Below are 27,229 nucleotides of genomic sequence, written 5' to 3' on the forward strand. Positions count from 1 at the left end.
TGCAAAAATAGTACAGAATTCCCATGTACCTTACACCTAGCTTCCCTCAATAATATCTGACATAACCACAGTACAATTATCAAAACTGGGAAATCGACAGTAGTATAATGCTGTAAACTAAAACATAGACTTTATTTGCATTTCAGCAGTTTGACATGCTCTCATTTGTTTGTGTATAGTTTTATGAAATTTTATCGTATGTATAGATTTGTGTAACCACCACCACAATCAGGATACAGAACTGTTCTAACATCCCAAAGAAACTGCTTCAGCTGCTTCTTTATAGCCACACTCTCACCCCAATCTAACCTCTGAGAACCACTGATCTGTCTCTGTCACTATAATTTTGTCATCAATAATGTGATATAAATGGAATCATACAGTATGTAAACTTTTGAAATTGGCTTTTTTCACTTGCCATAACGCCCTTGAAATCCATCCAAGTTATTGTATTTATCAATAGATTGTTTCTCTTTATTGCTGAGTAGTAGTCCCTTATATGGATATAGTTTGTTGACCCATTTAAACACTGAATTTGGGTTGATTCCACTTTAGGGCTTTTACAAATAAAGCTACTACGAACATTCAGGTACAAATATCATTTTACATTCCCACCAGCAATGTATGAGAAATCTCATTGCTCTGCATCCTCACCAGCACTTGGTATTGTCAGTAGTTTTTATGTTAGCCATTCCAATAGATGTGTAGTGGTTTCTAATGGTAGTTTTTATTTGCCTTTCCTTAATGGCTAATGATTTGGTACATTTTTTCACATGCTTATTTACCATCCATGTATCCTCATGGGGAAGTGTCCATTCAAGCATTTTGCCCATTTTCTAATTAATTTTCTCATTTCTAATTTTCTTATTATTGAGAATTCAAAGAAACAAAACTTTTTCCATCAAGTCTTCCTTAGTTACCATCATATCCCTCTTCTTAACCAGAAAGAACTGATTATTCCCTCATTTGAACAAAATACTGCTAAAATTTTATCATAGCACTTTTATTGTGATGATAAAAACCTACAAACTTTTGTCTACTGCTTCTCTACTCCTACTCTATTATAAACCTTTCAGGGTGGGAACTGTGAGTTATTCATGTTTACATTTCCAGTGCCAAGTACTGTGTCTAGCCATAATTGGAGATGGATCTCAAAGTTTCTTGAATACTGACAAGAAGAATCATAGTTGCATGAACTAAATTCATTACTTCAAGTCTTTTTATTAAGATGAATGAAGATGTTAATATTATATCTTTACTTACTCCTGTTCACAAAAGAGTGGTGTCATCTGAAAAGAAGCCCCCAAATTCAGCCAAATAATTTATTCTGCTCAAAAAGACATCTGCAAGGTTTTTAAAAAACTACTATTCAAACTAGCCTCAACTTACCTTAAAACAAATGCTATCCTAATTCTTTGGACAAGCAATCCTCAACGATTTCTCCCATGATATGCTACAGATGACATTTCACATGAAATACACTCTCACGGGCAGTTGAACAATTCCTGTTACCTAATTATATCTCCACCACCTCTTCCCCAACTCAGAGAGTATTTCAGAACAAAAATCAAGTGAGAAAAATATTATTATAGTGATTACTTTGAACCACTCTCACTCGCTTTTAAAAGACTGAATTTATTTATTTTTTTAAATAATTTTTCTTTTTATTTATACCTGTGTACCTTTATTTTATTTACTTATTTATTTTTGTGAGGAAGATCAGCCCTGAGCTAACATCCATGCCAATCCTCCTCTTTTTGCTGAGGAAGACTGGCCCTGGGCTAACACCTGTGCCCATCTTCCTCCACTTTATATGGGACGCCACCACAGCATGGCCTGACAAGCGGTGCATCAGTGCACACCCGGGATCGAACCTGGGCTGCCAGCAGTGGAGCACGCGCACTTAACCGCTACGCCACGGGGCCAGCCCCTAAAAGACTGAATTTAAATAAATGTAAATAAATTTAAAATTACTTCAAAATCACTATTATTTCAACTACCATTGTAGGAAATTTCTTATGACACACCTCAAAATCATTATGACATACCAGATGGGAACTGCAATTCTTTATTACTGAAACTTGCCCTCAAGCCTCTTTCTAAGGAGCAGCAGTGATATTTAATATTAAAGAAGAGACTTCACTCTCTTCTCCTTTTATCTCAGTGGATCACATGAAGGTATTCTCATTCAAGGTAAAAAAAAAAACAACCCATATGCACACTCAATTGTTAGGTAGTGCTGTCGTAGCTATTATTATGAAGGCAAAGTGGACAGTCAAAAATGGACCAACAACTTTACTATTTTACAGGCTTAACAAGGTCATGGAACTAGAAGACTGTGTACTACTTACCCAAGCGCTATTTGATAAACACAGAACAACATAGGTTTTTTAAACCGCAAAGCATTCTAGTACTGGAAACAATTTTCTGGCAATTTGAATCATTCTTACCTGGCAATCTGAATCATTCTTACTTACCAATATACATGTCCCAATAATGAAAGAGTAAAGCAAGCTGAATCACCAAACTCAGTAACAATATCATCATGGCTTTTCTGCTTATTAAACACTCCACCAGATAAGATCTGTTCCCCTTCTGCAAGCCTTTAAAACACAAATTTACAGATCAAGAAAAGCCAATATAAAAAGCATTTCATCACCAACACACCTCTTACTATGGAGATAAAGTAAAAAGTGCACGGTACCTTTAGAATAGCAATAAACATGTATTTAGAATCATTTGGGAGACTGGGAATTTATGATCTTCAAGTTCTAGTCTTGCCTTTAAACACAGAACCATTTAAATCTAGTCTCTGTATGTACAAATCTAGTCTGAGCAACATACTCATTACTCACGTCAAAAGAAACGGAAGACCATTGTACTGGGGGTAAAATATGAATGGTTCTTCATTAACAGATGTGGTGGTCATTCTTAGTTCTAGAATTCCTTGTAATAGAAATTTGCAAGCAAATTAAACAAGACTAACATACTTTAATAATTTTATTTATTTATTTATTTTTCCCCCAAAGCCCCAGTAGATAGCTGTATGTCATAGCTGCACATCCTTCCAGTTGCTGTACGTGGGACGCGGCCTCAGCATGGCCGGAGAAGCAGTGTCGGTGCGTGCCCGGGATCCGAACCCGGGCCGCCATCAGCAGAGTGTGCGCACTTAACCACTAAGCCATGGGGCAGGCCCAAGACTAACATACTTTAATTAAAAATTGCACCCTTAGCCTCAGTCACTTTTAGTTCTATAAACGAAACTTGAATAGCATTTCATCTCTTTTTATTTTCAATTATGTTTTCTTGATATAGAAAATCACAAATGTTCCCCAAAGGAAAAAAATTTGCCTGATTTCACTATATATTTTTAGCATATCAGAGTTTATAATGGTTTGTGTTTTAAAGTTTTGTCCAAATCATCATGTGGAAAACTCTCAAGTAAGTTTACACAGCATATCCTAAATATAAAAGGTGATATCTAAAGTTCTTTTACTGTCAGTGGGACTTTTAAAAAACTATAAATATTTGTAAATGGGATAAGATCTTCTAACACAAGAATTGGCTTAAGAGGCCGCCCCGTGGCTTAGCGGTTAAGTGCGCGCGCTCCGCTACTGGTGGCCCGGGGTTGGGATCCCGGGCGCACACTGACGCACAGCTTCTCCGGCCATGCTGAGGCCGCGTCCCACATACAGCAACTAGAAAGATGCGCAACTATGACATACAACTATCCACTGGGGCTTTAGGGGGGCAAAAAAAAAGGGAAGAGGATTGGCAATAGATGTTAGCTCAGAGCTGGTCTTCCTCAGCAAAAAGAGGAGGATTAGCATGGATGTTAGCTCACGGCTGATCTTCCTCACACACACAGACACACAAAAGAACTGGCTTAAGAAACAGGCAAATTATATAAGTAAGCAGATTTTTAAGAATTTAACATCAGAATCTTTGGAGTAAAAATAATTCAATAACAAACGTCTCAGAAATTTTATAGATATTTTAGCTAGCTTTAATTTAAAAGTCATCAGTTAGACAATGGACAAACAAAATAGTTATTTATGAGGATTTTTTGTATCCTCTCATTGTAAACCTACAAACTAAACACACATACAGGCTTTCATAACTATCTAACTGTTTAGTCACTTTTACCATTATTTCATCTCTTACAGCACAGAAGAGAGTTTAACAGAACATTACCTATATCTCTAGCTGCCTCCAGATTCAGAACAGGGACAGCTGACTTGCTTTAACTCTAATATGCAAAAGAAGTGCTCTCCTGAATCTGGCCCCTTGCTTCAAAGGGGTGGGAGTACTGGTTTCCAAATAGAAATGATCTTGAAAGGCAAATAATTACACAACTACCTAGACACATTAATGCTCATGTGAGCATTAATCTCACGTGAACTGGTAAGTAGGTTTTCAGGCTTACTCCAATTGGTCTAACAATGAAAGCAAAGGAAAGGAAATTACACTTGGTATCATCTTAGAAAATGATACGAATTAGCTACAACTTAAGTTTCTCCAGAGTTAAATTCTATTATTTCTTACCATAACAATGAAATTTCTCCATAAAAAAAATAATAATGGCATAGGTAGGAATACAAACATTTCAAAAGTAACTGAAATAGACAAATCTCTACTACCAAAAAAGAGAGGAGAAAGGGAGTCAACCAGAGTTTAATCCATCAAAAGGAATTTTATCCAAAATTCTACAGTGTAAGTAGAACAAAATTAGATAGAAAAGATTTAAAAACTTACTTGCTGAGATCAACACAACATTTTGCAAGCAGGTATTTACACTGTGGTGTAGTACAACTGTGTCCTTTCAGGAGTCTATATGCTTTATATGCCTTTCCTGAGCGGTAATAACAGGTTGCCAGCAAAAACAAGGCTTCTTCTGAGTGTACTAAGAACACATATGAAAAAAAAAAAAGGCCATTATTCAGTACGTTGAATGGTAATCATTGTTTATCTGGTAATAAAAAAGTTTAGCAACAAAAAAATTAGGCGCGTTATTTAATACAAAACAATCACTTATTAATACACATTTGAATTAAGGAGAAATACTTTACTGATAGAAAAGTTAGTTCCCCAAGTCCTGATTACCTTCTTCCTGCAAGGAACCAAGGAAATAATACAATGAAGACAATCATGGTATTCTTGTAAATCCTTAAGAAAAGCAAACACACACACACACACACCCCACCTTTGAGTAGACTACCAGTAAAACATCTTGTTTCCATGTAATATTTTTCTAATAGACTCTTTGAGATGATAGAAGTAAAATTTCATTAGAGAGGGAGACTCAGGGGTATAAACCTACTTAACCAATCTGAAATAATTTCTACATTAAAAAAGGACCAGATTGAAAAAACCCCACTTATTTCTAACACCAAATATACACAAAATTATATTCAAGATAATTTAAGATAAGAAAAAAAGTTCTAAATTGTGAATACCCACATCATTTAAACACACAATTGACAGACTTGGTACTTGTACAGTGACAATAATTAAACTGCTCTCCAATAGCAAGAGCTGAATCATTCATCAGCCTGTCCCCTTATTCTTTACATTAAGAAATGCCCCTTCCGTCATCCTGGTGGTGTAGCGGTTAAGTGCGCGTGCTCTGCTGTCCCCACCGGGAGTTCAGATCCTAGGCGCCCCACGGAGGCACCACTCGTCAAGCCACGCTGTGGTGGTGTCCCATATAAAGTGGAGGAAGATGGGCACAGATGTTAGCCCAGGGCTAGTCTTCCTCAGCAAAAAGAGGAGGATTGGTGACAGATGTTAGCTCAGGGCTAATCTTCCTCACAAAAAAAAAAAAAAGAAAGAAATGCCACTTCTGTCTTAGTTAATGAAATGTGGCATTTTTCCCTTTGTTTACTCTCTCCCAAACTGACCATCTCCTCAATTCTATCCTCACAACCAATCCAGACGACAGTTTATAGAGGCGACAACAATGGGGATAGAAAGAAAGAGGGAAAACCACAACTCTATGCTTCTAAAAATGGGTTATATAATAATCTCAGGCTGAGGGATCTTCTAAGCAAGTGGTGCTCAAAGTGTGGTCCCTGTATCAGCATGAGCATGACTTGGGAGCTTGTTAGAAATGGAAATTCTTGGGCCCCATCTCAGACCCACTAAATTAGTAATTCTGGGAGTGGGGACCAGCAATCTGTGTTGTAACAAACCCTTCAGGTGATTCTGATGCACGCTCAAGTTTGAGAATCACTGTTCTAAAGTACCAGTCCTAAGGTACAAATACATTGTTCTTGCCACATCTTCCTGAAAAGTTAACTTGACTCAAATATTTGAGATAAAAAAGTAATTTGAAATTTTGCTCTCATAAAGGTTTATTTTGTCATAATATGTGCAAGCAAAAACCAACAGGAACCCTTCTTCTCTGGTCCATCTTATGATTTTTCATGAAACCCTACTATAAAAAATATACAATGAATGATATGCAGTAAATGATAAAGAAATTTTGGTACACGTGTAACGAGATGTACGATAGTACTAGTGCTTTAGAAGCAAAAAAATGAATGGGGAGCTCTACTGCAGGTGGGAACAAATTGTTAATTTCACTGAACTATAAGTGCTAATTCACATGAGTTGGAAAGTACGATTTCTGCTAAATTTTGCAAAGGCCCAGTCTTGTCACCTTATAAATTAAATTTTTAAAAACTATTGATTATACCAATAAACAATGGCTCCCCAAAACTAGTTTAACTTTCAGCCATAACGATGCTTTATCAAACGTTTTGTTTACAAACACTTGATTATGTTTAGGTCCATTTTTCACTGCAGTAAAATTCTCTAATAATATAAAGATACCAAACATTCTGTGTGTTTGTGTGTGTGTGTGTGGTTTTAGTGTCATACTGCAATTACCTTCTTGAAGTGTAGTAACTTCAAAACTATATGTTCAAATGGGAATATAGATTGGAGGTTTAAGCAAACCTTAAGATTAATGAAACCGTAAGATAATAAAGTAACTCCAAAACAATTTGAAGGGTTGTGAGAGACATGGGTGGTTTTTGAGGCTCCCCAGAAATAACCTGACAGCCCCAAACACAACTAGTGAGCCAGTAGTAAGTAGCAATAATAAATCTAAAAAGTATAGAGTATTGACAAATAGATTTCATCTGGAACAGTGACTGACAGTGGCTGCCTTAAGTGCTAAATTCAGAAAAATTCTATGACTGATCATAGCTAAGTGCATAGAGGTCAAAATAAGAGGATCTGGAAACAGTTATAGATGTCTGCATGACATTTATTTACCACCCTTTACATAGAGCCTTAATTAAAATATGTGATTGGGAATTATAAGGTCCATAACATATTTTACAATCAGGAATAAACCGAGCATTGACTCCACGAAGTCACTGTTTAAGTAATATTAAGAAATCCATCATGTACTAGTTAAATTATGGTACATCCATAAGATGGAACACTCGATAGGTGTCAAAAATACTGCCATAGAAAGATTTTTCAGAATGCATTGTTAAGTGAAAAAACAAACAAGAAGCTGCAGAACAATACTGAAGCTCCTCTTCTTACAAACACATTGGGCTTCAAAAGTTCAAAAGGTCATTTAAAATAAGTCCAAAATAATTAAGAGAGGTTTAAGCTTGCATCCTCCAGATACATTTCCATCAAACAGGAAGGTGAACAGTCCTTCAGTGCTTTCAAACCAGACAGACATCTCTTCTTCATGTTTACTTATAACGTAAACAAGCAGCCTTTTCCAAAATGGACGAGTTTTGGCAAGACTTAAAAGTTTGTTGAGGTGAGTGTTCTCTATTTGGCTTTGCTAAACTCTACAAATATCAGAGAGTTTATCTCTGATATTATCTGTATCTAAGATAGAAATACCTTAGAGATTATTCTTGCTGCCCTGTCATGAACTTTGATGCTGTAAGTATTCAAAGAGCATAGAACCTATGGAATCATCTATGATTTGTGATATATGTTTCATCTTGATTATCTTTTAAGTTCTTACATCAGCTACAGGCAGTGCAGCACATGGATTAGAGTACTGACTAGAGCCAAAGTGCTTGGGTTCAGATTCAGGCACTACCACATATTAGCTATGTGATTTAGGGCAAGTTAAATTCTTTGACCCTCAGTTTTTTCACCCGTAAAATAAAGACAGTGACAGGCACCTCTAAGGCTTGCTGTTGAGATTAAATGAGTTAATGTATGTAGGGTACTTAGGATAGTGCCTGACACATAGTAAGAGCTATATGTGCTATTATTAAATTATTATTATTGGCCTTCTCCTCAATTTATGATACCTGAATAGTCAACTGATATTTATGTGGGGTATACAAATGTGACCTTGAGCCTCAAGCTTAAGGAATTCCATTTCATCACTAACTTTTTTTTGCTGATTGTTTTCAATTGCCTGGGTGCTGTGCTTTTCATATATTGCATCATTCATTCCATCCTTCACAGTCAATTCAGTTGTTGAATACTTAATCTACATATACAACTTCAGTATTTTAATACTGTTGCCAATTTTTATTTTCTCTACATTTGTTTACATCCTAAACTTCAGTACTAACTGGTTTTATATTTGTTGTATATGATGGGGTTAATAATGTTTTTAAACACTTTGAAATCATGCTTGGAGTAAACATACCACAGATAAGAGGGCTGGAGGAAAATTTAAAAAGGCTCCTTGCCGTTTGAGTGGAAAAGTGGCAACACATGAGAAAGCAGGTGGCCAGATTGTGCAGGACTTTGCAACCTGTGTAAAGATTTAGGATAGATCCTCACAGCAATTAGACATCTCTGAAGGGTTTTAAGAAGTAAAGAAAATGGGTTGATTTGGGATGGGGAAAGGGAAGAGGCAGGGAAGGGTAGTCAGTCAGAAAGCTTTTCTAGTAAGAGATAGTGGTGACTTCGATTATGGTGGGAACATTACGAATCCAGCTTTGCATGCACTGAGTTTGATGTGTGTGATGTTTGTGTGAAACATCTAAGTTAATGCAATGAAATAGGTGAGTCATGGATTAAAAAAGTCTGTTGAGAAGACTACAGTCAATTCATTAACACATAATGAAAATGAAAACTATGATAATTAAAAAAATAACATCTTTTTCACTGCAAGCATTTAACTATGACAGTAAAAGGATAAACCAACAGGCCAGCCCTTCTTTCAGTACTCCCCATAGGACAAAGTAGCTTGAATTTTTAGCAACAAGATTATTTTTATCAAATTTTCCACCAATAATGACCTTAAATGATACATTATGCCACATCTTTAGTTGTATTCTGGACATTTTCCCTCAATGATGACCTTAAAACAACCTGGTAAATAACTTTTTTTTTTAAATGTTGCCATTTGTAGTGACATATTTCTGTGAGTTTGGGCTCTCAACCACGGCTAAGACAGAGAAGACAAAGAGATGCTGAACCTTTTACTCTGGTTCAGTTCTCTTCAACTGAGCCCAATTTACTGAAATCAATATATCCAATGCAATTTCTACATCTGGCCCATTAATCATTAAGAGAGGTAAAAAATTGGTGAGCAATTTTATAGTACCTTAAAATGTAGTCATACTTAAAAATAAACATTTTGTAGCATAGGATGCAAAACCTACATTAAGATAAAACACTAGATTTCAAGCAATTTTGAGCTTTGGCCTAGGACCGTCAAAATAACTTAGGGAATACATGTTGCCACAGTGTCTTCAGCTATTTCTTTTTCTTTTCCTTTCACCAGTTACAATTGCCAGTCCCATATGGTCTCATAGATAGCAATTATTCATCTTTCCCCAGAGGTCCTGAGCATTTCCTTATTAAAAAAAAAGTACACAAAACTTACATCTCAATTTTCTGAATATAAACAAATCATATCTATTTATCTATCTATCTCTCCAAGGACGTACCATATTAGTTGTATTAATGTATTCTTTCCCCAAATAGTCTAAGACTATTCTATTTGTTCATAACCACCTATTTCTATTCATTCCTAACAGTTAAATATATATAATTAAAATTAAAGGGGCCGGGGCCGGCCCCATGGCTTAGCAGTTAAGTGCTCGCACTCCGCTGCTGGCGGCCTGGGTTCGGATCCTGGGCGCGCACCGATGCACCGCTTGTCCGGCCATGCTGAGGCCACGTCCCACATACAGCAACTAGAAGGATGTGCAACATACAACTATCTACTGGGGCTTTGGGGGGGAAAAATAAATAAATAAAATCTTAGAAAAAAAAAAAATTAAAGGGGCCAGCCAAGTGGCGCAAGTGGTTAAGTGCGCACGCTCCACTGCGGCTGCCCGGGGCTCGCCGGTTCGGATCCCAGGCCCACACCGACGCACTGCTTGACAAGCCATGCTGTGGCGGCGTCCCATATAAAGTGGAGGAAGACGGGCACGGATGTTAGCCCAGGGCCAGTCTTCCTCCGCAAAAAAAGAGGAGGATTGGCAGATGTTAGCACAGGGCTGATCTTCCTCCAAAAAAAAAAAAAAATTACAATTAAAAATCTTAGAAAATTTTACAAGTACAACATGCTACCTACGAGAACAAGGGGAAAAGCTTTGAATCTATTTTTGGGCCAACAGTTAATTAGTAATGGGAAAAAAACCTTGGTCAAGGAGATCAGGTATTGGCAGTGGAAAGGAAAAATAGGTGCTTATAACAGTGGAAGGGGATGTGGAGGAAGATAAGATTAGGACAGTTCTTCCAAACAGCAAGTCTCAATTCACTAGTGGATTGTGAAGTCAATTTAGTGGGTATCAACTTGCATTAAAATAAAAACAAACACTCAAATAGAAAATATCAGAGTGCATCATATATAATAAGGGTAAAAAAAAAAATCTGAAAAGCCACAGTATCAGGATATGCTAAGGGAGAGAGGGAACTTGTAAGGGACTTCCCATGTGCCAGAAACTATAGTAGATTATTATATTTAGTCCTTAAAACTATCCTGTTAAGTATATATTTCTCTTCCCATTTTAAAGATGAGGAAAATTAGGCTCAGAATTACTTCCTGCCTAAGATCAAAGGGCTAATGAATATCTGAGTTGAGATTCTCTCTTATACCACTCTGCTTCTACCACAGTCTTACTCATCCCATCTAGGAAACTCTTAGGAGAAAGACAAATGGGTGACAAGGAACTAGTGAAATTGAGAAACTATGTCAAGAATTTGACTTACAGAGGATCCTACCCATCAACCACTTTAGCCTCATGCCCTATTGGATGTTTTCTCTAAAATACAGGCGCAACCACTAGTGGCATAGGAGGCCACTGAGCAAAGGGGCAAACAAGTTACATCCAGCATACCAACTCTGTTCAACTAATACTGTAAGCCAGCGACGCTGCGTTGACAAGAATTCTGAGGTTGGTTCAGGGGAAATGAGTACTGTGATGGATTAGTGATGTCTACTGTAAATCAGACGAGTGGCATGTACTTGCTATCCTTGGTACTTGCTGACTCGGTAAAGTGGAGTCAGAAAGATCTACCCACTTACTGCCATTGAACACTGGTCTTAGTTTCTTCATTTCTAAAATGGCAATAGCAATGTCTATTTTATACGATTATTAAAGACTAAATAAGGAATTAAGTACTTAGAGTACCTAGTACACAGTAAGAAATCAATAAATGGTAGAAGTTACTGTTGTCCTTATTATTAAGCTAGGATAGTATTTGCTCCCATGCACTTAAATTCTAAAATCTTCCTTCAGAGAAATATAGTTAAACAGAGTGGTTAGGTTCTATATGGAGAGAAACAAATACTTACTGAGCAACTTTCCAAGTGTCAAGCACTATATCAGAAACAGATAGAAAGTATATTAAACAGTTTTATATGGATTAATCTGGAATCCTGCCTCAACTCTATGGGAAAATCCAATCATCTGAATTTGAAACTGCTAATTTACAATCTTTTGGAGCCTAACCAGTATAATAAACTAGAAACTGCCTATCCTTCAATAAACAAATTCAAAAAAGAAAGAAGTATAAGATGGTAAAACATGGAGGCTGCCCAGGTACCAACGAAAATAAATGTAAGTAGATTATTCATAATAAACCTTGCTTTTACATAATTGAGCAGAGTAGGGTAATCTATTGTATTACAGATTTCCCCTGCTCTCCAAAAGACCATTCCTATAAAACCTTTAGTAAGCCAAAATGGCGTAGAGCGAAGAAACAATTACCTACGACACATTTTGCTAACAGATGCACAAAATAAATCAAGATAAAGCCTAGATGCTCACAGACACAGTTCAAAGCTATGGCTGCTTGATGCTGAGATGCCAAGTGTAGTTCCAGGGGAAGGAGCTTGGCGGTGCCAATCTCGCTGCTCTGGGTGCACTCTGCCTTCATAATGCCTGGCTGCAAAACAAACGCTGAAAGCTATTTTTGCTTTTTTTCGTAAAAGCAAAAATCCTCTTCGACTTTCTTTCAGTTAGCAAAAACAGGTACTAATGTAGGTCTTTCCTAAAAGCGAAGTGGCATAAAGTAAACTTTCGAAAAGCAAGGGAAACCTGTATCTTCTTCTAAGCCTCCCACTCTTTTAAATCTTTTCATTGGGACCTCAGACTCTTGCTCCACAGATCTTCCCTACTTTCCTCATTGAACCCCCAAACCTAATAGCACTCTCAAAGGGATGCTAATTCCCTCATCAGATTGAAGGTAAGGTTGGTTCCTCCTTGCTTCTCAAAACTATTTCCAAGCATTACTCTTTGCCCTCTTGTGAAATCCCCTGCTCCTGAGGCTCATACCTTCTCATAATTCTCAGCTGCTAGATTCAGGACATTCTGCTTCATTAATCAAAGAATTTTGCATCTGGTTCATGGTTTTCCTCTCTTACATATTCCCATACATCTCCCAATTCAATCTCATCTGGACTTCTAACACCTCTCTTTATCCTCTCTTATTTACCCAGCCCTTTCTGCGTTAACTTTCCTATGTAGTTTACATTTCTTGGCCCACATCTTGTCTATATTCTTTTTTTTGGTGAGGAAGACTGGCCCTGAGCTAATATCTCTTGCCAATCTTCCTCTTTTTTGCTTGAGGAAGATTAGCCCTGAGCTAACATCTGTGCCAATCTTCCTCTATTTTGTACACGGGACGCTGCCACAGCATGGCTTGATGAGCAGTGTGTAGGTCCATGTCCAGGATCCGAACCCACGAACCTCAGGCCACCAAAGCGGAGCATGAGAACTTAACCACTACGCCGGCCTCTTGTCTATATTCTTAATATTGTTTTTATCCCTTGTCCTTTTGTGACATGCTTGGCAAACCCCTAATATCTACTTCCTTATGCATGCAGTTAGGTTACTACACTTACTACCAGAGTAAAATTATACAACTGAGCAGAAATGTGCCACTATCAATTCATGCAGAAACACACAAAATACACAAAAATAAAGCTTATGTACTACCATAAAAAAATAAAAAGGGGCCGGCCCTGTGGCCTAGTGGTTAACCTGGCGTGCTCCACTTCGGCACCCTGGGTGCAGACTTGCACCACTCACTGGTGGTCATGCTGTGGTGGTGACCCGCCTACAAAATATAGCAAGATTGGCAACAGATGTTAGCTCAGGGTGAATCTTCCTCAGCAAAAAAATAAAATAAAAAATAAAAATTTTTGGTGAGTAATCCAATAGGAGCTTACATAAAAAGTAGAAAAACTGAATTAAACAAACACCTGAGTAAAAAGAGGGCAGCACTGTTTCTGGTTTGGAAGGTTATATATATAGTAAGATATCAATACTATCTAAATTAATTCATGGACTTATATAGTTACAGGTCAGCACTAATCAAAATCTTTGTGAAATTTCAAAGCAATAATAAGATGGGCCGGCCCCGTGGCTTAGTGGTTAAGTGAGCGCGCTCCACTGCTGGCGACCCGGGTTCGGATCCCAGGCTCGCACCGACGCGCTGCTTCTCCGGCCATGCTGAGGCCGCGTCCCACGTACAGCAGGTAGAAGGATGTGCAGCTATGACACACAACTATCTACTGGGGCTTTGGGGGAGAAATAAATAAATAAAATCTTTAAAAAAAATAAATAAATAAATATTAAAAGACAATATAAAGTGTTAATTGTAAAACGGTATGATATTGGGTTAAAAACAGAAAATTAACTAATGGAAGAGAGGAGAGATTCTGGAGATAGAGAGAAACTTTTTTTTTTTTTTTTTTTTAGCAAGATTGGCCCTGCCCTAACATCTGTTGCCAATCTTCCTCTTTTTCTTTTTTCTCCCCAAAGCCCCAGTACATAGCTGTATATCACAGTTGTAGAGTTGCAGTTCTTTTATGTGGGATGCTGCCTCAGCATGGGTTGATGAGCGGTGAGTAGCTCCACACCCAGGATCTGAAATGGTGAACCCTGGGCTGCTGAAGTGGAACGCACCAACTTAACCACTACGCCACTGGGCCGGCCCCAGAGCGAAACATTTTTTAAAATTTAATATAAAACCAAGTAAAATACCATGTAGGAGGAAAAAAAGCATTATTTAATAAATAATATTGAAATAAATTAAGTAATAATACTACGATAAATACTTTAAATTTTTTAAACTACAAGAACAATATGCTTATTGTAGATGTAGAAAGATGACAATTTTCCAGCTACCAAAGCAATAGGAGAAAGTATAAATGACAAAGCTGATGAGTTAAACTACATAAAAATTTTAAATATCAGAATAATAAAACCAATAGAATTAAGATTAAAAAGCAACAATCTGGGGCAAATATGCAATAAATAAAGATACAGCTTACAGAAATAGGAATAAATTTAAAATAAACACTTGAAAAACTACCCTCATAGTCATAAAAATGCAAGACAAAACACCTCACAATTCTCAAGTAAGCAAAAATACATTAAAATGGTCAAATGTGACACTGATAGGACTATGAAGGAAGTCTTACGCTGTTGGTGACACTAGATTATTACATCTCTCTGCTGGGTTAGCAACCGAGCAAAAAGTAATTTGTTGTAGAAGTGATCACACCCTTTGACTTATAAATTCCATTTTAGAGCATATAACCCAAGGAAATGACTTAAAGAAAAAAAAAGCTGTACATAATTATCTATATTAGCATCTTAGAAAGAGAATTAGAATAATTAATGACAGAAACAAAACATACATTACCAGCAGATGCTTACTACGCTTTTATTACCATGCCAAAATGGCTGTGCCAGGTGCTTTAAATACATTATCCCATTTCATTCTTCAATTCTATGAGGCAATTATTATCTTTATTTTATAGATGAGGAATCTGAAATACTCAGACATTAAGTAACTTGCCCAAGTATGTATACAACTGCATATTTAAGGGTTAGAGTTTGTATCAAGGCTGTAGACTCTAAACCCAAGTTAGCCACAGAATATAAACTCTGTTCTAATAAAAAACCTGGAAAAAAATACCTAAAGATTGGGAAATGATTAAGTAAACCATAGTGTAAAACCTGAAGCAAGTCTATAGTCATTAAACGTAGTATACAAGGGAACTACACAGATACAGGGAAAAGCTTTTATGAACTAGTGTCAACCATAAAGAAAAAACAAAAGTGATACACAGTCATAAAAAGTGACGGAATTCCATACATTTTATTTCATTTATGGTTCTATAGAAATGAATAGACTACAAACCTTCTGCATACAGTCGTTCTGCGAGGAAAACGGCATCTCGGTAAGCATAGTGGTTTAGCGCTTGCCATATAGCAGCCTGCAAGTGAAGGAAAAAGAACATAAATATACAAACATATAGAATTGCAAGGTAACTCCTAACACAGAGCTTTGCATATAATACTCAAATCAACATCCCTAACTTAAGTAATAAAACCTCAATGCCCACAGTGCAAACTCCATAGTGTGTTAGATAAGGCTCTTCACAGTATGGCTCCTAACGTATCTGAATTTACTCACTCAACTCTCCCATGGACTTTTAGGCCTCTGTGCCTTTGTATTTCTTTTTCCTTCACTGGGGAATGTGGGCTCCCTCATCTACCTCCTCGTATAAATTGCTCATCCCTAAAGACCCAGCTTAAATAACATCTACTTTATAAAGCTTTCCTGGCTGATCTCTAGCCATTTTTTTTTTTTTGGTAAACATACCTCTTCTAGTGAAGCACTCATATTATTTTACAGTTATTCGTTTATAGGTCTGCCTACCCCATCAAACTACACTGCTCTAAACTTACAGCAGTGGTTTTCAACAATTTTTCATGACACATGAGGCAGATGTTCAAATGTATGTCATCCTCCCACAAAAACTTTCCCACTGATTACCTTTAATGCTACCCTATTCTTACCCACTCAAGGAAGCATATTGGAATACAAATGAGTAAAGCTATCATGGGAATAACTTTTAATCTATTTGAATACATTTTTTCCTTTTTAGAGTTATGAAACATATAAAAAGTAATATATCAGATAGAAGGACATTTTAAGCAATAATAAAAACATTTAGACCCACGTACCCACTATCCAGCTCAAGAAATAAAATATTACCAGTATCTTTGAAGCTCTCTCTGTCATTCACACAACCTCTCTCTAACTTAAAGAAGAAACCACTCCCTGAATATTGTTAATCTTTCTTTCGGGTTTTCTTTGGTTTTTATACATTTGTATGTATCATCCTTAAGCAATGTAACATTTAGTTTTTCCTGTTTTGAATTTTAAATACATACAAACATATTATATATATTCTGCTATGATTTGCTTTCGTAACCCAAAACTATGTTTTGAAAATTCATCCTTGATGATGTGTATAGCTGGAGTTCATTTATTTTGACTGGTGAATAAATAATATTTCCATTGTCAAAGTATACCAAAATGTATTCTATCCATTTTACAGCATATGGACATTTGGGTTATTTCTAGTTTTTTTTCCCTGTTACAATAATGCTACAACAAGCACTCTTATGCTTGTCCCTTGGAGTACATGTTTAAGAATCTCTGCAAATTAGGATATATAAGAATGAAATTGTTGGGTTGTTGAGTATACACATGTTCATCTTTACTAGGTAATGTCAAATCATTTTCTGAAATTCTTCGTTTAATTTACACTCCTACCAACAACGTATGAGTTTCCGTTATTCCACATCCTTGTCTACACTAAGTATTGTCAAACTTTTTAATTTTTACCAATCTGATAGATGTAAAATGCTTATCTAGTGCTTTTAATTAGCATTTCCCTGAATAATAAAATGAGGCTGTGTTCATTGGTAATTTATTTCATGTTTATTGATCTTTTAGCAAATGCCTGTTCATATGTCATACATTTTTCTCTTGGGCAATTTACCTTTTCTTACCGTTTTACCCAGCATTTTTAGGAGCACCAAACCAGAGAGGTTTCTTTTAATTTTTAGTATGTCACATAACATTAACTTTTAGTCTCTCATATAAATTATGTGTATATAAATTGTGTTTATATATACTTACGTTTTACCTAGCATTTTTAGGAGCACTAAACTAGAGGAGTTTAATTTTTAGTCTGTCATATTATAAGATATAAAAGTCTCCAATTAATTTTTAAAAATAAATCTTTCATAAACTTACATATTTTTAGTAACTAACTACTTTTGAGACATGTCACAACTGATCATGATACAATAATGTTGTTTTTTAGTTTTAATATGTACTCTAGGTCATAATTTGTTGAACGATTTAATAGAATTACAATAAAACCAGTATGATCTGATTACCTAATGAAGATCACTAGCTAACATAACAGTAAATCTAGATTACATTATAATAAGTGATTAATATGGCTTGGATACAGTAAAAGCTCAAATACTTGAATGAACAAGCAAATATTTAATAACATTGCTATGATTATTATTAAAGATAATTTTTTAAATTAAGAATCCAAGGGGCCGGCGCAGTGGCGCAAACGGTTAGGTGCTCGCGCTCCGCTGCAGCGGCCCGGGGTTCACCGGTTCAGATCCCGGGCACGCATGGACACACTGCTTGGCAAGCCATGTGTGGCAGCATCCCATATAAAGTGGAGGAAGATGGGCACGGATGTTAGCCCAGGGCCAGTCTTCCTCAGCAAAAAAAGAGGAGGATTGGCAGACGTTTGCACAGGGCTGATCTCCTTAACAAAAAAAAAAAAAAAGAATCCTAAGTAGTCGATGACCTACTTACCCCGAGTGTAGTTTTCTATTTAATATTTACCACTATTAAAAAGTGGTATATTAACTTCATTTGGGGTCTCTAAAGCCACTTGTTTAACCTTATTATCTATAGAGGCTAAATTTTATAAAGTGTCAGAGACGTCTGAACTGACCATTCCCATCCAGATACAAGGGAAAGGAAGATGAGAATTTAAATTTACTTTTTTGAGTACACTACACTAACACAGGCAGCATTTTTTTCTCCAGTGTTAGCATTTTCAGTCTAGTCATTTCCTGCTACTTCAAGAACTATCTAAAACTTTGCTATTCAAAGTGTGGTCCTTGGGGTAGCAACACAAGCATCCTCTGGGAAATTTCTAGAAGTGTGGAATCTCAAACCTCACCCCATACCTACCAAATCAGAATCTGCATTTTAACAAGATCCCAGGTGATTTATATGCACAATAAAGTTTAAAAAGGATTGATCTAAAAGACTTACTCTAATTAAAAACCTCCCTGCTCAACAAAATCCCCAAAGCCAAAGAAGTTGTCTCATCTAATGTTAATTTAAGATGTTATGAATAAAATAATTTCTAAGCCTTCAGGCCATGTCCCTTTGCTTTAAAAGAAAGGCTTGAATTACTAAAGTTCCAAGGCCTCTTGTTTGTAGGTCTTCCTTTTCCTTCTTGGCCCTAACCCTTCTCTTACACCTATTAAAACATCCCACGTATTAATGGAAATGAATCACGATACCATCTCCTTTCATAATCCACCCAAATTAGTTGGGCTACAAAGAAATCTTCCTTTGGTATGAAATTTAATATCAACTACCATTTCACTCCACCCCCAATATTTTCAGAGGTAGTTGGCATAAGATGATTCCAACAGTGTACATAAAAAGATGATTTGTCTGCTCTAAATAAGAGAAATCCTGGAATTTTCAGATGCTTATAGACGCCATACTGAAGATATTTGTTGCCAAAAAGCCTGATTATCCCAACACTCCTACTCATAATTTCCAGAAGATAAAGGGGTTCATACAATTGTAATTTTGCCATACTTCAGTTCTCTGCCAGCTGTCATATATGCTTGTTTCTGGAATACCTCCATATAAATTAATCCCACAATGACCCTCAATTGCACAGAAAGGAATACTCATAATACTAAAATATCATACCACACTAAAAAGACACTGGTAATTGGAGGGGTCCTCTCTATTACTTGGGAAATAAAGAAGATAGGAAGAGAAAAAAGAGAAGGCCATAAATGCCAATAGGACCTGTTAAGAAGGACTGTTAGACCACTATACGATTTTTCCCCAATTAGAGCCACCTCAATTAGAAAGGTACCAAAAACAAGCTGTGCTGAAATAGCCAGAACTCCCAATAAAATGTTCCATATTTGTTGCCGCTAACTCTTCCACATAGCGTTAGCCAAAGGGCTGAGGTTCCTACTCCTTACTATTCTTGGGCTTTACTTCTCCTGATAGCATTTGCTTGTGGCGGATATCAAAAACATACTTAGCTATTTAGAGTACAAAGGTATGTACATTATTGTGTGAGGAAATTTTTTTACTGATTCCAGCATGACTTACCCTGAATGATAAAGCAACTGGGGAGGGGGGGAGTGTCTTTTTTAACTTTTCTCCACTGGAGGGCTCTAGTAATTATTCATTCTATAAATATTTATTAAGTACCTACTATGTACCAGGCACTTTCTAGACTCCGGGAGTACAGTAATTAACAAATAGTTTCTATTCTCAAGAAGTATCTTTTAGTGTTACTTCTGTCCAGATTAGTAGCTATCAATCCTTGCTTGATGGTGCTCTACCTCAAATCCACTGCCTCACAATCCCTGCAAGCTAGGATTGAGTTTAGATATCCTTATTTTTAAGCCTTTTCACTGGTAAGCATTCAGGGTTCAGAACCATTCTTCCACTTTTCTAGATAAGTAGTTCTCCCCCCTTTTATAGCACACTCTTTTGAAAAACATGAATGCTATGGACCCCCTCCCCAGAAAAAAGCACATGCGCATATACCAAAAATCTGTATACAGTGTTAAGGATTCACAGATATCCTGGTTCATCAAGAATCACTGGTCTAGGGCCGGCCCCGTGGCTTAGCGGTTAAGTGCACGCGCTCTGCTGCTGGCGGCCCGGGTTCAGATCCCGGGCGCGCACCGACGCACCACTTCTCCGGCCATGCTGAGGCCGCGTCCCACATACAGCAACTAGAAGGATGTGCAACTACCACATACAACTATCTACTGGGGCTTTGGGGGGGAAAAATAAATAAATAAAATCTTTAAAAAAAAAAAAAAAGAATCACTGGTCTAGCTGATGGGAGACAGTGTTAGAGCCTGGTACATAATAAGTGTTCAATAACTATCTGTGGAATTGAATTTAGATATTTAAAAGAATGGGGAAGAGACAAGTTACTGACCTAGAGAGGTGCTTTCTCTTTTACATATTAGAGACTATTATAGTACTAGTGCCTTAAGGAGCACTGCTGCTGCCAGGACTAGGAGAGGTACTTGTTTGAAACTCAAAATGCCTTTTACCATACAAAGTCACAGACGTTGGGTAAGAACACATGAAATAATGAATGTACTGGTAATTCAGTTTGGGTACATTATGGATTTAAAAGATTTTAATGGGCTGGTTAGTGAATCTAACCATCATTTGCAGAACTGCACCTCAAGAAAGGTACTTAGAATCTATCCCCGCTTTTCTAGTCCCAGTCCACAACAGAATCTTCTTTCCTTTAAACTCGTGGTCTCCTAAGTGGTCTTCCTGTCCACAAGCTGTAATATAATCCATATTGTCCTAGAATTACCTTCCTCAAACATAAATATTATCACTACTAAACAGGAGACAATAGTGAGAGGCTTGAGTTCAAATCCACATTCCACAACTTACTAGTTCTGTGTCTTGGGCAAGTAACTTAATGTCTCCTAAGTCTTAGTCTCTTCATTTAAAACATAAGACTCGAATCAAGTACATAATGGTTCCTAGCACATACCTAATAACTACTCAATAAATTTTAGCAGCTGCCATCGTCATTATCATCATGTCTTCCTCTCTGATCAAAACTTTCTAATGATTCCTCTTGGATTGCTCCACAAAGTTTACAAAATAAATATCTACAGAATAAAGCACAAACTCCTTACTAAACTATTCAAATCCCATCTGGCTTCAATCTCCCTTTTTCAGCTCTGTTTTCACATCTCACCAAAGCTTCCTATGGTCTGGAACAGAAAAAGCCTCCATCAGTCCCTAAATATCCACTGTATCCTTATATTTCAGAGTCTTTGCTAACGTTGTCGTCTCTGTTTGGGTCCTTTGTCTGTAACTTCTATCTCCTGAAATTTTAGTCATCTTTTCTTCAAAATTCAGTGTACCTGTTCCTCTACCTTTCATGAAGCCTTCACTGATCTATCCAATGCAATATTAATTACTCTATCCTATGAGGTTCTAAACAATTTTGTTTATACTTTTTCTTTTTTTAATATCAGGTCAGGCTATTTATTCGATTTGGTTGTACTATTTGGTTAACTAGGTTGCAACTTCTTGAGGACAAAGACTAGATTCTATTTTTCTCTGTAATTCCCTGGTTATCCTAATTAACTAGTTATTTCCTTAGTTATCCTAGATAACTGCCTTTTAACATAGTGAATGCTCAATAAATGTTTGTTGAATGAGTACTTGTTTTGGAACTCTGAATCCATTTTCCATTTACTGACCTACAAACTTTTAGAAATCCAATCTGGAGGTAAAACACAAGTTAAGATATTCATACTATAATTAACTTTTACTAATAAGAATGAAAGAGAACATTAATGTTGACAATATAGAACAAGACAAAATAACACCTAGTTGTTTCTTTCTTGACACAATAAGCAAAACATTAAAAAGCAAAGAAAGCAAAAATCTGGTAAGAAGATATAGATCACAGTCTGACAGAGGGATTGGAATAGATCAAGCTTTTGTTTTGTTTTGTTGTGAGGAAGATCAGCCCTGAGCTAAGATCCATACCAATCCTTCTCTTTTTTTTTTTGGCTGAGGAAGACTGGCCCTGGGTTAACATCCATGCCCATCTTCCTCCACTTTATATGGGACGCCGCCACAGCATGGCCTGACAAGTGGTGCGTTGGTGTGTGCCCGGGATCCGAACCCGGGCCGCCAGCAGCAGAACGTGCGCACTTAACGGCTAGGCCCTGGGGCTGGCCCCTGGAATAGATCAAGCTTTTGGGCAATAAATCTCTTAGCGGTGTGATCTATAAATACCTGAAAGATATCCATATTTTTCTGGTTAATAGCATCCTAGATCATATCATATACTTCCCTCCATGCTACTCAGACCACTTGCTTTATCATCTTACTTGATATGCCTACCACTTTTGAAAGACATCGTCGATTCGATAAACATTTACTGAGCATCTACTTTTGTTTGCTGTATGATCCTGATTTCAGTAAAAAACAAATAACATAAAAAACTTAATTAGGGCCGGCCCCATGGCTTAGCGGTTAAGTGCGCGCGCTCCACTATGGTGGCCTGGGTTCGGATCCTGGGTGCGCACCCACGCACCACTTCTCCGGCCATGCTGAGGCTGCGTCCCACATACAGCAACTAGAAGGATGTGCACCTACGACACACAACTATCTACTGGGGCTTTGGGGAAAAAAAAAAGAGGAGGATTAGCAAGAGATGTTAGCTCAGAGCCGGTCTTCCTCAGCAAAAAGAGGAGGATTAGCACAGATGTTAGCTCAGGGCTGATCTTCCTCACAAAAAAAAAAAAAAAACTTAACTTGAGAAAATCAAGTTCTTCAGGTAGGCTGTACAAAGCCTTAACATTTTGGATTTTCAGGTATCTACTGACAGTAAGAAATTATGAATGAGCCAGGCATTATTCCATAGGTACCTATTAAATCACGGTCATTGTGGTCACAGTGCTTTCATTTTCTTACCAAACAATCGGGAAGCTGAACCTTAGAACAAAAATACGTGGTGTTGGCAAGGAGTGACTGTAAGAGCAGGCTTTAAATATACTACAGAATCACTGCTATCTAGCCTACATCTCTTCCACACTAGCAAAGAGATAGATAAAAGGCAATGTGATGAACTATGAATGTTCTCCTCAGAGAATTTCAACATTTGGACTGCATAACTCAAAAAAAGTCATTCAGAAAATAATAGGCTAGGACCAGCCCCGTGGCTTAGCGGTTAAGTGCGCACGCTCCACTACTGGCGGCCCGGGTTGGGATCCCGGGCGCGCATCCACGCACTGCTTCTCCGGCCATGCTGAGGCCGCGTTCCATGTACAGCAACTAGAAGGATGTGCAAGTATGACATACAACTATCTACTGGGACTTTGGGAGAAAAAAAGGAGGAGGATTGGCAATAGATGTTAGCTCAGAGCCGGTCTTCCTCAGCAAAAAGAGGAGGATTAGCGTGGATGTTAGCTCAGGGCTGATCTTCCACAAAAAAAAAAAAAAAACAATAGGCTAAAGGGTATTCAAATCTAATTTGACTCAACAATTATTTCTTGAATGCTTAATATGATCTCCACATTCCAATCCAGGGCAGATAAAGAGAATCCCTCTGACACATTACAAATAAAGACAACCAAGTCACTTCTCTGAGCTTTAGCTTTAATCATCTGTAGGATAAGGTTAAAACACTTCCATCTGAGATAAGTCTAGCACACTGCCTGGCTGAATTCTAAGCCCCCATAAGAACTGATCTGGCCTTCTGGTGTTCTACCAGACCATGTATGACCTAGAGTTCTGGAACCACGCATATAGGTATCTTTCAAAATGATACTCATTTAAATTAGGCAACTATAGTAATAATGAAAGGAAGAAACTCAATAAACATTTACTTTAAGGCAGACCATTTTTTCTCTGGATTACTTTCATAGTGTCTTATTTGGCCTCTGATTTCTGTTCCATCCTATGATCCATTCTCTCCCTGCGAGCTTTTCACAAATCAGATCTGATCATATTACCCCTTTGCTTAAAATCCTTCAGTGGCTTCTCACTGTCCTTAACGATAAAAACCAAAGCCACCAAATTAGGCAGTTGGTATAGTCCCTGCTTACCTCTCGAGTTCATCTTGAATCACGTTCTCGTATGCTCTCCGTGCTAGCACAATGAGCTTCTTTCAGCTCCTCAAACCTGCCATGTTACCCTCCTGCCACAGGTCTTTTAAACATACGGTTCACTTTATCTGCCACACTCTTCCTTTCCTCCAAACTATGCAAATTCTAGTCATTCTTTGGACTTCTTTCTCAGGGAAGGCTTTTATGGAACCCCTGCATGAGGTTAGGCATCCTTATTATACACTCTAATAGCACCAAGTACCTTTCATTCGTAATACTTCTTGCTGTTGAAATTTTACATTTATTTAGGAGAGTATTTGAGAGTTATATCTTCCTCACTATAATATAAACTTTAGAAAGGCAGGGACTATATCTGTTTTTGCTCACTATTATACTCCCAGCATCTACTAGGTACTTTTAAGCAGGTGCTTAACTATGTATGTTGAATGAGTAAACAAACGATCTTTGACTTCTGGCAGTCCATTGTTAGCATCTTATAAATTAGGCTTAGCCTTAAGTTTGCCTGTATTCTCGTATGTTCAATTGTTAAGGATCTCTGGAAATCTCTACGAAAGAAACTCTGTGGCACATAGAAGAATTATTTTGTAATTCAAATAATTACCATCTAATTACTCCATTATAAAATATGAGGATTTCCTAAGAACCTACTTGTTTAATTTTGTTGTAAATGAAAGAACATGGTGAGTAGAAAGAATATATCCAGGATTTGATGCTAGAGACCTGTGTTTAAATTTGTGTGCCAGCACTTCAGTAGTGTGATTTTGGGGGAATTACTGAACTTTTCTCAGCCTCAATTTCCTTATCTGATAAATGGAGCTCTATTTCTTGGACTTACATGGATTAAGTGATATGATACACGTATATTGCTCCTAGTATACTGACTGGCACACATTAGGCACTTAAAATCTTTTTCTTTCCCATCTCTTAGTATAAACAAATTCAATAAATATAATTTATAGTTTCCATTATATAACATCTCCCAGCATATCTGCCACAATTGCTTATTTTGTAACAAATAAGCCACAAAAGACTCAAATGCTTCTCCAGCTACCTTAGTACTACTGATCACCAGGAAAATTTGACACATATATATGTACTACGGCCATAAAGTCCTAGAACTTTAAATTTTTTGTCTTTTTAAAATTAAGTGAAAGGGCCGTCCCTGTGGCTTAGTGGTTGAGTGCGTGCGCTCCGCTGCTGGCGGCCCGGGTTCGGATCCCGGGCGCGCACCGACATGCCGCTTCTCTGGCCATGCTGAGGCCGTGTCCCACATGCAGCAACTAGAGGGATGTGCAGCTATGACATACAACTATCTACTGGGGCTTTTGGGGAAAAAATAAATAAATAAATAAAATTAAAAAATAATAATAATAATAAAATAAAATTAAGTGAAAGAAAAATATTCAAGAATTCTATCCATTTCTGATTTTAAATCAAGCTTCGCTCACAATATCATTCCTTTATCATCAATTCTTAAGAGGGTCAGAAAGGGATAGTAAACTCCCATATACCCCAGAAGTAAAACTTGCCACTTAGAGAACCCCCCATACAGCTTCCATCATCACTCTGCTCAAGCATCTCTAAGTTCCTGAGTGATGGTGTCTCTTTTGGGGGAATGGGGTGGGGAATGGACTATTCTCTAAGGCATCACAAATAGGTAGCTGAGATTAGCCCTCTGGTTATCCATCTACTTTTGCCCAACTGCTGGCGTGGACATGTCCCTAAAAGAATATCACTCAGTGCATCAGCTCAGGAGTTCTACAAATTAAAGCCAGATGGATGAAATGCTGCTAAAAATGAAGCCAAACAGAGCAACACCCCTTGCCTCCAAAAAAAGTTTAGAAGAGAAATCCTACAGATTAAATTAAATAAAAGATAAATCAACAGCATAAAAATTAAATGGCAACGTTCCTTACTTGCTCTTCTTAAACATGAAATATTATTTAAAATATAAGCAAACCTCTGTAAGTTACACAACTAATTCAGACTTAAATGTGACCACAGAAATTGTTCTGTTTTGTTCTTGTTTTTGTCAAAAAAGAAAATAGCTGCCCTTTTTTAGACATAAAAGAAATGGAGAGTAATAAAAGCTTCAGACAATACAAGAAAGTATAAGGAAAAGAAAATCACTGTGGAATTTTCCTATTACACATTACAATCTAATTTCTAGAACTCTAATTTAGTTTAGTTCTACATCAGTGGTTCTCAATATGGGCAATTTTGTGCCCCAAGGGACATTCGGCAATGTCTGGAGGGGCATTTTTTGGTTGTCACAAATGGAGGGGGCATCTAGTAGGCAGAAGCCAGGGATGCTGCAAAACACTACAATACCCAGGTCAGTGCCTCCCAAAACAAAGAATTAGCTTGCCCAAAACATTAACAATGCCAAGATTGAGTACACTGAGTACATTACCATATAACTGGATTATTCTACTAGCCTGTATGTCTCCCTAACTCTAGTCTTGTCCCTCCTTCCTCATAGCACCAGATTAATCTTTCCAAAGCAGTGCTTTCATTACATAATTCTTCTGTTCAAAAACCTATAATGGCTATTCATTACCAATACATTAAATCTAAACTCCTTAGCCTGTATGTTAAGTCCCCTATAACCTGATTCTACCTGGCTAGCAAAACCTTATCTCTTCCTGCTCTCAATGTCCATTTTATAATATTTTACTGTTCTCTTGTTCCTAAACACCATTGTCAACTTTGGGCTTTTGCTCATGCCATTTCACACCAAGAATATTCTTTCTCTTCTTTACCAATTCAAAGCTTTTTCATCTTCTAAAGCTTTAAGTTCTACTCCTTCAAGAAACCTTTCCCATTTTTCTGGTTTATGAAGATCTCTCTCTTTCCTGAATTTCTTTATTATTATCCTTGCAATCAAATACATACTGACTTATAACGTTATCCAATTGTTCTTGTTAAGCATTCTTATCTTCCCAACAAGACTAGATCCCTCAAAAGATTAGAGGTTATATCTCCACATTTCTACTGGTTGGTTTCACAAATACCTTCAACTGAATTTG

General features: G+C 37.2%; 1 protein-coding gene across 4 annotated transcripts in view; it reads right to left on the bottom strand.

Moving 5' to 3' along the window:
- Positions 1-27,229, bottom strand: part of CDC27 (cell division cycle 27) — a 67,345-nt gene that overhangs the window by 35,662 nt on the left and 4,454 nt on the right. For all 4 annotated transcript variants that reach the window (XM_014789131.2, XM_087441344.1, XM_004432614.3 and 1 more), the window contains exons 2-4: positions 15,613-15,688; positions 4,756-4,903; positions 2,478-2,603 (exon numbers count right to left, since the gene is read on the bottom strand). In XM_014789131.2, coding sequence (XP_014644617.1) covers positions 2,478-2,603; positions 4,756-4,903; positions 15,613-15,688 — 350 coding nt within the window. The remainder of the gene's footprint in view (positions 1-2,477; positions 2,604-4,755; positions 4,904-15,612; positions 15,689-27,229) is intronic.

Source organism: Ceratotherium simum, chromosome 16 (genome assembly GCF_057802395.1).
Source record: "Ceratotherium simum simum isolate JZ-2026a chromosome 16, ASM5780239v1, whole genome shotgun sequence".
Lineage (NCBI taxonomy): Eukaryota > Metazoa > Chordata > Mammalia > Perissodactyla > Rhinocerotidae > Ceratotherium > Ceratotherium simum.